At 47.8% G+C, this 13,084-nt stretch overlaps 1 protein-coding gene across 2 annotated transcripts in view; it reads left to right on the forward strand.

Annotated features, from left to right (window-relative positions):
- MAP1A (microtubule associated protein 1A) overlaps positions 1-13,084 on the forward strand; it is a 66,863-nt gene that overhangs the window by 38,581 nt on the left and 15,198 nt on the right. For both annotated transcript variants that reach the window (XM_040601857.1, XM_040601858.1), the window contains 2 exons: positions 11,944-12,026; positions 12,688-12,828. In XM_040601857.1, coding sequence (XP_040457791.1) covers positions 11,944-12,026; positions 12,688-12,828 — 224 coding nt within the window. The remainder of the gene's footprint in view (positions 1-11,943; positions 12,027-12,687; positions 12,829-13,084) is intronic.

The raw sequence follows: 13,084 nt of genomic DNA on the forward strand, positions 1-13,084 counted from the left end.
AGCTGTTTCCAAACTGAACATCTGTGCCTTCAGTTAGTAGTTCTAAAATGGCTGAGCTATCAAATTGCTCTTTAGCATAAAAGTGAGACAGTATGTGCAATTAGGAAGCGATGAGATTGTTGCTATGGTTGGCACAGTATAGAAATAGAACTTGCCGGGGAAGTGGCTGTAGATGACATGAAAATCACAGGGAGGAGGGAAGGTAGGAATTACACAGGCAAATGGTTATGAGGGGTATCTCCTGCCCACAACCTCCCATACCTTAAAGAATATTTCATCTCCTCTGGCCCTGCTGCTGGTTCAGCTTTGTAGCAATTCCCCAGGAGGTGGTCGGTCATTTTGCAGAGCCTGTTCTTACCTTAAAGCATGATCAGTTCTCCTGACATGCAGTAACAGTATGGTGAGGTAAGTTATTAACTATCTCCAGCTGGATCCACAAAAGGAAACCTGAACACACCTTCAGACACCTCAGCCCTCTCCATCCTGACAGACTTGGCAATGGTTCTGGACGCCCCTCCTGCTTTGTGTAGGTCTTCACACACATGCTACAGTTTTTGACAGTATTTAATATATTGTGCTTTCCCATTTTCTTCAAAATCTGTTGCTGTCTGCTCCTCCCAGAGATAGTAGCCTTTTGACCCTAAAGACTGGTTACTGCTGTGGTTTTTTCTTTCTCTGGCCTGCCCAGTGTGATTCTTAATTAATTTCACTCTTTGAGTCTGCTCCTGTTGAGAAACTTCTCTCCTTCTTGGAGCTTTCTTGCCGATGCTGTCTTCCTTCTGTGCCTTTTTTACACCGAGTTCTTTGTGGAGTTCTGCAGCTTTTAAGGCTTTTTCTCTGCCTCTGAGCTGTTGCAAAGTTAGTGCCTATTCTGTCCCAAATCAGCTGCTCTCTTCTATCCTGATCTTAGCACTTGATGGCTCCTTTTACACTGAGTTAAGTTGTACCAGTGTTTCCTGGAAGCATGTCTGCAACGGATTGTCCTGTTTGTCCTCCTGAAGACAACTGGGTAGATGCTCTGGTTGGAAACTCTCTGTCCAAAGCCCTGGGAGGGATACAGAATGTGTCACCGGCTCTGCTCTGGCTCACCTAATGCTCTTGCATGTGCTGCATCCTTCTCCACTCAGTCCTCTGTGTGCTGTGCTGCCAAGCCTCCTGTCACCTGCCTGTCACCCTTTTCGCCACGCACACAGCCACACATCAGGAAAACCTTGAACTCTTAAGGGGGTTTTAGTGGATGTGGTGGTGTATTCCTGAGTGGGTGCTCTTCTACCCTCTACCTAGCCTCAGTCTAACTGGAGTGTGGGTAATAGTAGTAAATATACCATGTGTACCCAAAATTCCCATCCGTCTGTGGCTGGGATGTTAACGAAAGCTAAAACCAGTACCTGGAGATTTCCCCTTGTTAACAGGCTGAACTCAATGTGTGTGTGCTTTCAGGTCTGCAGTCCCTAGGGGATGCTTTGCTTCATAGAGCTGTTTGTTTTATCTTCAGTCTTTCTGCACACTGCTTTGTGTTTTCCAGTCCTTTGTAACTGTCTATTCAGTTCCTCCAGATAAGGCAAGTCTCCTATCACACAGTCACAGGCTTTATTTCAGTGGTGCCATGATTTTAACTATGTGATTCAGTATCCCAATACAAAAAATCAGCACAGACTATTTTGAAACTTGCATAAAAAATAAAAACTCCTGCATACAAAAATGCTTTCCTGCTCAAACACCATTGCCTCCCTTCCCCTTCTCTAGGTGCAGTTTGAAATCCCTCATTTTATGTTCCATGTGGTTTCATCTGTGACCTGTTCGGGGATCACTTGTATGCTCCCTTCTGTTGCTCCCCAGGGCAGCCCATAGCTCTGCCCTAGCCTTCCCTTACAGGGACTCAGCTCTTTGCTTCTCAATTTTCAGCTGATTTTCATATTCCTACTAAAAATATTTTTTCTCTTTGCTAGTATTCAGTGATTCTTTCTTTAAGAGAAAAATCACTAAAGAAAATCTTTAAGGAGATAGATCTTAGATTTAGCCATTGATAAATAAATAGATACTTATTTATCTATTTCTCCAGAGTGTTTGAAGACGTAAAAATAGAAAGTATATGGAATAAATCTTTACTGTAGACTTTTTCAGACCATGAGAGGCAGAACACTAGCTGGTGGACCGCAGAGCACTGCCTGAAGCCAATTCCTCATCAGTCTCAGCTGTTGAATCGCACCAGAAAGCTAAAACTACTGCGTTTTCCTAATGATGTTTTTATTGTAAGTGGTTACTGTCACTGTTGCATGTTGTGAATACAAGTTGGGCAGAGGAGGCTGTGGGACAGCCCTTTCAGCTGTGATCACCTCCTGAGCTGGCTGTACCCTTTGCTCTGCTCATCTTTGGAAAAGAAACAAAGAGCTAGATGTGTTCAGAACTGCTGGGACCGCTGCATCTCTTCAGGAGCCTGCACCCAGCAGTCAGGCACCAGTGCACGCCGCAGCCTCCCCCCTAGCCCTCCCAACACCTCTCGGTCTCTTCTGGGCAGTTCACACCAAGCTCCAGCTGTAGTCCTCCGCTGGTGTTTCTCCACTTGCCTTGCCTGAAAGCCTCAGCTCCTCTGACACAACGCTATGTTCGAAGGTAGGGAGCCGTACGGTGGGAGTGTCCTGTCCTCCTGCTAAACAGTCTAAGGGCATCCACGGGGCTGTTACAGATTGTGTTGGGATTCCTGAGCTGGAACCAGCACACGGATTTAGGACTGCACCAAAGCAGAGATACCTCCCTAACCGCAGGGCGCTGCCAGTCCAAGGGTGTTCTTTGTGTCTCCTGTTGAGATAGCCGTGGCTTGCATAATTAACTAATTATTCCTTAGAGTCGTTGGGGGAGGGAGCAAAGACAGTCACTGTACAGTCTGGTGTGCGGGACGCAGATGTGTGAAGATCCTCTTCACGTCTCTGTGCTGGTGGGTGCTAGCTGGTACACAAAAGAGACAAGCTTCAGCCAGAGGGGCTGAGAGCAATCCCTCTCCATCGCTGGCACGGGGGGAGTCCATGGTCACCTGTCCCCTGAGAGTACGTGCCAACAAGCAGGCCACTGTGCCGTCTTCCTTTGGGTTCTCATCACCCTCTGAGAAGATGGTGACTGGTTACAGGCTTCCAGCTTTCCACCCAGGCTGCAAGGAGGAGCTGCAGGTGAGAATCTCTTGTCTGAGGAGGACAGAAGTGATGGCATAGCGTTGGGGCCCAGATTTTATTCCTCGGTGGCTGCCTCTGCAGCTGCTAAGCCAGTTGGTGCCTGTGGAGCCAGAGCAGAGGCAGCCGGCAGCTGAGCCTCTCATGTCCCAGGAGAGCTGAAACAAGCTCGTCCCCTTTCCTTAATACTCTTTTAAGGCAGACCAGGATTAGGATGTAAACAGCATGTTGATGGTAGGCACGGCCAATAGCAAATTGGAAGGTGTTTCAAACAGTCGAGACAAATGAAAGCATAATCCCAAGAGCCCAGAGAGCAAAGTGGTGGTGGCAAGAAAGAACAGGGAGATTCAAACTGAGGAAGTGCAGTGACCTTGTCATATCTTCTCGATCAGAACATATGCTGAGCCCAATACGGCCATTGTTGTCTGGAAAAAAAAAAAGAAAAGAAAAAAAAACCCCAACAACTGGATGCCTGGGATTCTGTGTACGTAAATAAATGAGTATTCTGAAAAGAATTTTCTCAATGTTTTTAGGGAAAAGAAAAAGAAGCAAAAATAACTGCTGGATTACAGCAAGTTTAAGAGAAAATATTTAATTGCTTTTAGCAATAATTTTAGCCATTATTTTACTCTAAAAGGATGTTCTGTTGTAATCTAAAGCCCTGAATATTTTGCTTTGAAATTAAAAAAAAAATGTTGTTCAAGGACAGTTTATTAGTAAAACCATTTACTGTTGCCGCCAACTTAAGCACTGCATCAGCTTCGGAATCTAATTTACAGCCTGTGGAAACTAGTTGAGATTGTGGGTCATCCCCTCTGTCCGGAGTGGGAGGAACTGGCCAAGCCACTTTCCTTGTGTCTGGGAGATGTGGCTGGGAAGCAGGCTGTAACTGGGGACGTGGCGGTGGCCATCGCCTGCATGGCTAAGCTCCCAGAAGTGGACACAGCCTGCTTCCCTCGGAAGTCACAGTTTTCTTTAAAATTGAATCTGCCTAAAATTTTTCCGTTCTAGAACCCACCACAAATGCCCATGTGCCATTCAGAGTCTCTTCAGCCCAGCCCTCAGTGGAGGGGTTTCTTTTTAAATTTGAGGGGTCTCCTCTTGAATGGTTTGGGCACACAGACAGCAGGAAGGCTGTGTGCAAACTTCCCTCGTGCCGCTCTGCAGCACTTTTCAGTTCCTGTTGCTGGTGCTGTGGTTGCCCACAGAGTGCCCACAGCTCTGCCCACAGCTGTGAAATCCCCTAAACACGTCTCTAGGGTTGATGCATCCCTCTGACCCCTTGTGACAGGTCAGAGCTGTTACTCACGACGTACAGCAAAGATGCCCAGGTACAGGGAAGCTGAGAGGTGTTTCTGAGATGCACAAGTCCAGGTAAGGAGGAGCTGAATGGTAAATTTGCCATTGCTGGCTTGTGCACTGCCTGCCAAAACATCTTTGTGTTTATTTTATATAAATTCCTGAGCCTATCTGACTAGCTGGCAGAGCGTCTGAATCTCCACCAGCCGGAGCCGGTCCTACCAGCTGTGCAGTGTTCAGCGTGCGTGCTGGAGGAAGGAGCTGCCGCAGCTGTGTCCCCTTCAGGTGCTGGGTGTAGGATGTTGCTACCAGCCAGAGCACATCCACTCCTCTCCCTCCCTGAACAGCACAGGGCTTCCATGGTAGATGGGGGGGGTGTCCATATTGCAGGAGGAGATCGGAAGGGGTATTCGCAGACAAGAGAGGCAGGACCCTGCTCAGAAGTCTGTGTGGGACCTTTCCTCCCCTCTGGTCTTTATAATCTCTCCCCCAAGGAGCTGCGGCTTTGCTGTACTCGGGACAGTCCTGGAGTGTTTGTGAATGAATGCGTTGTTTCATTTTCTCTGAATGGACACCATCTGGGGCTGGATCCTTTTTCTCCCATTGGCACTGAAGGAGCTGCAGTCGGAGACTTCACAGCCTCAGAATGAAAGAGTCAGTTACTATCTCAGTGTTATGATGTCATTGCAGAATGAGGGAAATGGCAGTCTTTCAGCTTGCACTAGCTGATGTTAATTATGCAAATATATGCACTCAGAGAACCCTCATGCACAGTTTTGACTGTCTTCAGGGGTGGACTTTTTTCAATAGAGCATCAGGAAGACCATGTCATACAAGGCTCAGCTCTTGACTCAAGTGTAGCAAAAGGTACTGAAGCATAGCGATAGCTGGGTTCTGGTTAAGAAGAGTCCTTTCAGAAATGCCGCCCTGAAGAGTTACTTTCATAATATCAGGTAAGAGATCAGAAAGTTAGGAAGAATCATTTTTTTAATCACTGTGGCTTCTGTGCCTTGATAACATGTCCAGACTGTGGCTTTACAGGTAGAACCTGGCCTGGTAAGGCCAAATAATCTTGGGGACAAAAGAGGTAAAGGGTGCGGGAAGGACGAGGGAGGTAATGAGGAATCAAGAGTGCTCCCTGGATGGGGAGAGGATTGGTTCCCATGTGGTTAGATGAACAGTCTCCACCCTTTGTATGGTGAGGTCCTGAGAGCTTTGCAGCTTTACGCCCTGCGATCAGATACATACAAACACCAGCAAGATCCCTCCCCTGAGTTTTCTCTTTTCCAGGCTAAACAGTCGCAGACCCCCAGCCCTCCTCTTATTAGAGATGTGCCAGGCCTTTAATCACCTCTGTGGCCCTCATGTTCATTACAGTTTGGCGTACCAGTCTGATATTTGGTGTATGATGACTGACTTCAGCACAGTCTTTCCCTTAAGAGATGACTCATTAGCGCTCTGGCCTGGGTGATTGTATTTCGCAGAGATGAGAACCTGGGTCCCACTGCCCTGACACTTGGTCTCTGATTTCAGCACGGTGATTAGTAACCATGGTTCTTCCATTTCTGATCAACAGAATAACAAGATCTCTGAGGTTTGATGGCCTGAAAGATTAAAAGCAAATGACAAGCAGCAGCCTTTGCAGCTGTTCGGACCAGCCCAAAATTTATTGTTCAACTACAGGGGGGGTTAGGTGCTTTCAATTACAGTGGCAAAACGCATGGCATGCAAGGATCTATACTGGCAGCATGACCTCCCTTTCTGCCTCTGCGGCCATCTGTTTCCTTCTAGGATCATCTCTTTCTTGGGCATCCTGTTTGTCACATAGTTAACCTAGAGCACTGTTCTTTGTTTTAGCCTAGAGTGACCTCCCCACATAGTCCTTTTTGCTTGACTGCTCGTCACTAAAACAACAGTGTTTGGTCCTTCGTTCTCTCGCCTTCCGTCTCTTTGCGCATGTAGGGAGCCCTGGGTGGTTAATTCACATCGACCCCAAAACCTGTGTCGCTTTGCTCATCACTTGCTATCCTCTGCCAAAACCAAATTAATTCTACACTCAATGGGCCACATAATCATAGAATATCTCAACTTAGAAGGGACCCATAAGGTTCATCAAGTCCAACTCCCTGCTCCTTGCAGGACTGGCTAAAACGAAACCATATAACTAAAACCATCGTCCAGACACTGCTTGAACTCTGGCAGGCTTGGTGCTATGACCACTTCCCTGGGGAGCCTGTTCCAGTGACCGACCACCCTCTCTGTGAAGAACCTTTCCCTAATGCCCAGTCTGAGCTTCCCCTGGTGCAGCTCCATTCCGTTTTCTTATGTCCTATTGCTGGTCACCGGAGAGAGGAGATCAGCACCTCCCCGCTGCTGCCCCCCTTGAGGAAGCTGTAGAGTGCAATGAGGGCACCCCTCAGCCTTTCTAGTATGTAAGCTATACACACTCTTAAAAAAAGTAATAATAATCAGACTTTTTCCTCCCTCCTCACTAATGATCCATGACTGCAGCCTGTACACCCTGAAGTGCCCCTGTAGTATTAGCCGTGGAAGTTCCTCTGGCATGGCCTGGGGAAGCTGTTGTTCATCACCTCTGGGATTTTTGTGTAATGCCTCTGCAGCCAGTTCCTGCTGACTGCCATCCAAGAGGTGGCTGCCCTGTAGAAAGAGTTTTATGTGTGCCCTCTGTGGTGCGTCGGGATGAAGGTGATGCTCATTCTGCACAACAGCAAGTAGTGCGACCTGTGTGGAGAAGGAGAAATGCCTGTCTGCTCCTGAAATTTTCCATGAGGTCATGAATGAGGTGCATCTGTGTATTAAATCTTTACATATGTTATGCAGCAAGCACTTTGTGTGGTAACTAAAGCCATGAGTCAAAAACTGCCTAAGAGACAGAAAACAAATTGGAAAACAAATATATGGTCAAGCTTGTGCAGCACCCAGAGGTAAAATACAAGGGCTTCATGACTTCATGCTAAATATAAAGCTGATCGATACAGTAATGGTGAGGAAAGGGGTTGGAACGAACATGGAGGTGGCTAAATTTGTAGATGACTCAGTTACTTATACCTAGAAAAGACCATGAAGAACTTCTGCAACTAAATTGAACAGTCATCATTGTGTCCCTTTAAATTCATTGTCAAAAAATGCAAAATCAAGCACACTAGAAAAATTAAACCTTACAGACTCCTTACAAGGGCTCAATTAATACTGTCAAAGCAGGGTGAAATTTGGATATCACTGTGTACCCTTAACTGAAGACTTTTCTTTGGTGCAAAGCTAGTGTCAGGTTATGTTACGATACATAAAAAAATGAGGATGGGGGATAATACTGAAAATACAATAATGCCATCCTAAGAATCTTCTGTGTTCCTTTTCATCTTGTATACTTCTGCTTTTACTCCCAATGGCCGTAGCAGAACTAGAAGAGTTTGAAGGACAGGTGACGGTGGTTATGAGGGACTAGAGAAACTCCTCTTAAGAAACTGATGGTGAAGACTGGGGGCTTTCTGCTTTTTGGGGACACGATGGATAGGAACATTCTCTGGAAGCACACAGGCGTTGTGATGACTGCAGTGATCCAAATGTGCCTAAATATGCACAGTGAAAATTCGTATGAAATGAGAAATTCAATGCTAATGATGTTTACTCCCACAGTTACTGGGGGAGAGGAGATTCCACTTAACACAGCAGCTTGTGAGCATAGTTTGAGAGGGCTGAGCAGCGTCAGGGATCTGTGTTCAGAATGCATCTGGAGATGTGGAGAGAGATGTTCGGATGTTTGTTCCAGGCAAGTTGAAGACTGCAGTCTTCAGGAACCTGAGAAGGATATTCCTTGTACTGGTAAATGTAATTAGGGGATTTTGCCATTGGCAGTGGTAGCTCCAGGCATGCGTTTCACTGCGATAGGGCTCTAGTAAGGACAAATACCTGACAATGACCTGAACAGTGTGCTTTCAGTCACACCTCTACTCATTTCTGTGGCACGTAATTTTTGTTAGCAAGAAGAAGGGTGCCCCAGTCTGTAAGTTTAAATCACTTGTCTGTACAGCTGCTTCTGCAGGCCTGTATAGAGGAGGCAGCCAGCAAAGGGCCCCTCAGACTGATCAGCACTTGGACTCAAAGAGACTTTGCGATGGTGACGGGTATTCCCTCAGCTGGGCACAGCCCAGCATCTGCTCTGTCGCACGCAGGGGTGCTGCTGGCCCCAGGCTGGGGGAGGCTGCTGCGGGCAGCCTGGCTGGGAGCAGGGGCTGGGGTACCCGCCCTGGGGAGTTCACAAGCCGGGTTAAGGTCACCGTGTTGCCATCTCGCTCACAGTTTGCAGCTCAGCCTGGGGGTTGTGTGCTGCTCTGCTTCATCACTGAATTAAGCTGAAGAACAGTTTTGGCATGCATGTGTGTGTGCAGTGACTCAGTGTTTCTGGAAATGGCCTGTCTGTGTGGCTGTGCTCCTGTATCCTTCTGAGAACTGACTGCTGCAACTGAAGAAAGGGAATCTGTCCAACAGTGAGTCAGAAGCAAGGCTCTGGAGGGCTGCATGGCTTCATGGAGTTACAGGATCACCGAATTGTAGGCTGGAAGAGACCCCTTCAGATCGACTAGTCCAATCCCACCTCTCAAGAAGGGTCAGCTGGAGCAGGTCTCCCAGGACTGTGTCCAGCTGAGTTTTGAGTATCTCCAAGGATGGAGACTCCACAACCTCTTTGTACAAGCTATTCCAGTGTTTGACGCACCCTCACAGTAAAAAAAGTGTTTTCTTGTGTCCTGTCACTGGGCACTGCTGAGAAGAGAGTCCGACCTCCTCTTCTTCATTCCCTCCCATCAGGTATTTATACATATCAATAAGATCCCTCCCCCTTCCAAGCCTTCTCTTTTCCAGCATAAACAGTCTTAGCACGCTCCACCTCGCCTCAAATGAAAATGCTTCAGTCCCTTAATCATCTTCGCAGCCCTTCACAAGACTCGGTACTTCACCACTCCTGCCTTCCATCTGCCAGCAGCTGCTGGCCCCACGGCTTGATCCCTTCTCTTTCTCTCAAGTTTGAAGGGGACAGCCCCTCGGGGGGGCGAGAGGCTGCGAGCAGAATGCTAACCAGCCCCGCTTTGTTTACTAGTCCCAGCAGCGACAGCTCAGCTGCTTGGGCTTGAACCAAAGAAATGGCAAAGAGCAGCAGTGTTTTCATCCCGTTGCCCTGCAGACAGGCCCCCTTCCCTGTACAGCTGGCGTTGCCCACCCAGCACTGGCCAGCCTGCAGCCCTCCGGCTGGCATTGCCCCTGCAGCGCCTTGGCACCTGGTGCCTGGAAGGATGCCCACATGCTGGGCACCAGTGACTGCACTGGGCCCAACAGCCCTCCTCTCACATGGCACAAGCAAGAGGCTGCTGGTGTTGCGTCTGCACACCAAGCCGTGTTCTCCAAATGCCGTGGTAACAACTGCCAAAAAAAGGCTGTCTGGGATGTCTGGGCAGGAAGGTGGGAAAAAGCTGAAGCCTGGGGAATGGCATGGTTTTCACTTTGTCCCAGTCCTGTTGAAAAATGGGAGCAGATCACTTCTGTTCTGGGTGCTCTGAGGAGCACATGAGTGGAGGTCCTGGCGTGGGGTGAGCAGTGTGAAAACTGCCCAATGCAATCAGCGAGGAAATGAGGTGCTCCTTGTGTTCGCTGCTGGATCCTAAACAATGCCGAGGTATCAGCAATGCCTTTACAATTACCATTACCCCAAGGGTGAGTGGGTTTTTGCTTCTTTTGGCTGCAGTGACTGCCCCAGGACGCTTCCTGGGCCCCCCTCCTCTGCCCACCCTCCCGCACTGCTCCCCACGAGCTCACTCGCAGCATTCCTTCTTTGTGCAGGGGCTTGGTTCCCAGCCTCTGGCATCCATACACCACATCCCACACTGAGTGGCAGAAATGCCACTGAACTCGGTGCAGGCATTTCCTTTGCACAGTGATGGTTTTGTTTTAGTCTGGAGGGACTGTTTTCAGATAGACAGAAAGGACCCAAGCTCAGAAAGCAGCCAGAGATGCAGAGTATAAATAGTTCTGCTGATTGCTTAGAGCTGCTCTCATTTTGGGCTGAAAGTTGCCTTCTGGGCATATCTGTCTGGCTTGTACTTAATTGCTGGCAGCCAGAGTACAACATCCCAGTAAACTGAGTTTGATTAAAGCTATACTGAGCGTTGGCCTTTCCCTGACTCCTTTCTTTTTGTGTCCTTTTGGTGTCTCTTTGCAATAATGGTTTGATCGTGCTATTTCAGAAGGGTTGATACCTGCCTAGAAAGAGAGCGGGTGGGAGGCTGTGGAACAGGGAGGATGGAAAGAACAACATTGTCAGAGAGCGGCAGTTGTCTGGAAGAGCAAAAATAGAAGTTAATTTTCAGTGAATATCTCTGGTCCTCCAGTCTATATGAGGGGTTAAAGCTTATGAAAGATTTAAACCCTATAAATCATACATTCTAACAGTCAAGTTCTACGTGCCTGGCTTGCAGAGTGGATGTAATGTCCAGGGGTAGGTATCTGCAAAGCCTAGAACCCAAAAAATTATGCGGTGCCTGCAATGTCAAGGGAAAAGCTGCAGGAAGGTCCTGTACCTCATCCTGCTTCCCAGGGCTGTCTGACGTGGGCACACAGCGATGGCTCTAGCCTCGCCTTTCAGGGTGCCAGGCACTCACCACTGATCTTTCTAATAAATTAGTAGGACCCAGGCATTATGTCAGGATTTTGCTGAATACCCATGTAATGCTCATGCTAAGGTAAGCACACAAAATGCTTTTTTGCACTACCAGGCTCTTGCTTGCTCTTCTTTGGTTCTTCCTTTTTTGTCTAAATATGCATAGAGTGAGCAGAGCCCTGTCTGAGTGCCTGAGTGACTCTCACAGGAGGGAGACAGGAGAACCAGCGCTTTTATCACCTAGGTGGTTCCCATAGCAGCCTTTTCCTCTAGGAGTGCCCATTTGGATTAAAGAAAAACACTTGTAAGGGAAAACACTTACTAAGAACTACGAGAGATTCATTATTACTGCTGCACCACACTAATGAAGGGTAAGTTGGCACGCACCAGCTGGCTCACAAAGCCCTGTGGTGACTAAGGCTTGGACAACCCAAAATCTCTCTCCATGGTAGCTGCAATGAGACAGGATACTTCTGTCTGGAGGGGATAACTGGTCTGTGCCAGTGTTTATGGGGCACAGCTGTCTGGCACAAGCGGGCAGCTTGATATGCCTGGCACTGTGGACTTCAGAAGATGCTGGAGTTGAGTTGCAAATTGTGCTGATCCAGAACTAGGGGGTTTTTTTTCCGTGTTACTGAAAAGAGTTTGCTTTGTTCTATGAGACTCACGTATTAAATTGGGTCTAGAATGCAAGTTGAAGCCTTGCAATCGAACCAGTGCTGAAGTGGAATTTCTGAGGCTAAAACATCAGTAGGCAGATATTGTCTCACCAGCTTCTCCCATCCTGTCTAATCCCCTACCTCTCCTCAGGCCAAAGAACCCTCCATCACCGGAGTGACACCCTGGAGACAGTGATCCTGGTAAATCCCAATGTGGACAGCATCGTGTCTGAGGTAAGCACAAGATGCCAGCAGGTTTTCTCCACATCAGCTCTCCTGCCTTTGCTTGACATAGCGGTCATGATCACCACACTTTGCACCTTCTGGACAGTTTGAACATCGCTGCCAGTCTACTGCAAGGAGTAGTGAAGTGGCCAGGTGTCCTGTTCCTGGTCTTGCCAACAAGATATATGCAGAATTTACTGCTAGACAAAGAAACACAGAGAATGTATTGTTTCTTGTGTGCTAGCCCTTTAGGAATGAACTTTCCTTGGAAGAGTTAGTGCCTTAGGATCACCTGATTATAAGGATCTCTCGGGAGCTTGTAGAGTTTCCTAGCAAACAAGGTGGAGGGCTTCTGAACCTTGAGCACTCTACTTGGATAAGAGTCTAAATGTGCCAGCCTCTTCCATAGAAGTGTAATGCCAAACATCTTCTCTGAGCATTAGCCTACTTTCTCGATGTGAGCGATGATGTGACATGGAGCTGTGTCAGGCAGGCAGCAGCAGTGTCTTCCCTCTTCAGTAACCTACTCTCTTGTATGTAGAAAACTTACATTTTGGCTGTTTGTGAATAATGCGTTAAGGACTGCCTGCCCGGCTGATTGGGTGTCTGCGTGCTCGTGAGGAATCCAGATAACTTGCTTTTTGACTGCAGATCTGTCTCATGGTAACAGGTCCGCTCACTGGTGTGTGATTCATCAGCCCACAAACTACTGATCTTCTGTGGTCAGAGCTCAGACCAAGAAGGAGACTTGATCCTGCAGACGGGGACCTTCACATACCAGAAGTTTGCTGAGATACTTTCAGACCCAGAGGTGGGTGTGAGCAGTAAGCCAACATGTTCACAGAGCGCGTGACCAGAGCAATGCAGCCTGCACCACTGCTTCAGGTGGCAGATCCACAGAGGGATGGGCTTGAAATCCAGCCAGAAAATTGCACAGCGTAAATAATTAATGCTATAGTCTTGGGCATCTTGCTTTAACTCCCTGGCTTAAGTTTTCCAAGGTGGCAGGCACTGAATTTAGACAATTGATAGCAATGTTGCTGTAATTACATCAGCAAATCTGCCCA

This window comes from Falco naumanni, chromosome 7 (genome assembly GCF_017639655.2).
Source record: "Falco naumanni isolate bFalNau1 chromosome 7, bFalNau1.pat, whole genome shotgun sequence".
Taxonomy (NCBI): domain Eukaryota; kingdom Metazoa; phylum Chordata; class Aves; order Falconiformes; family Falconidae; genus Falco; species Falco naumanni.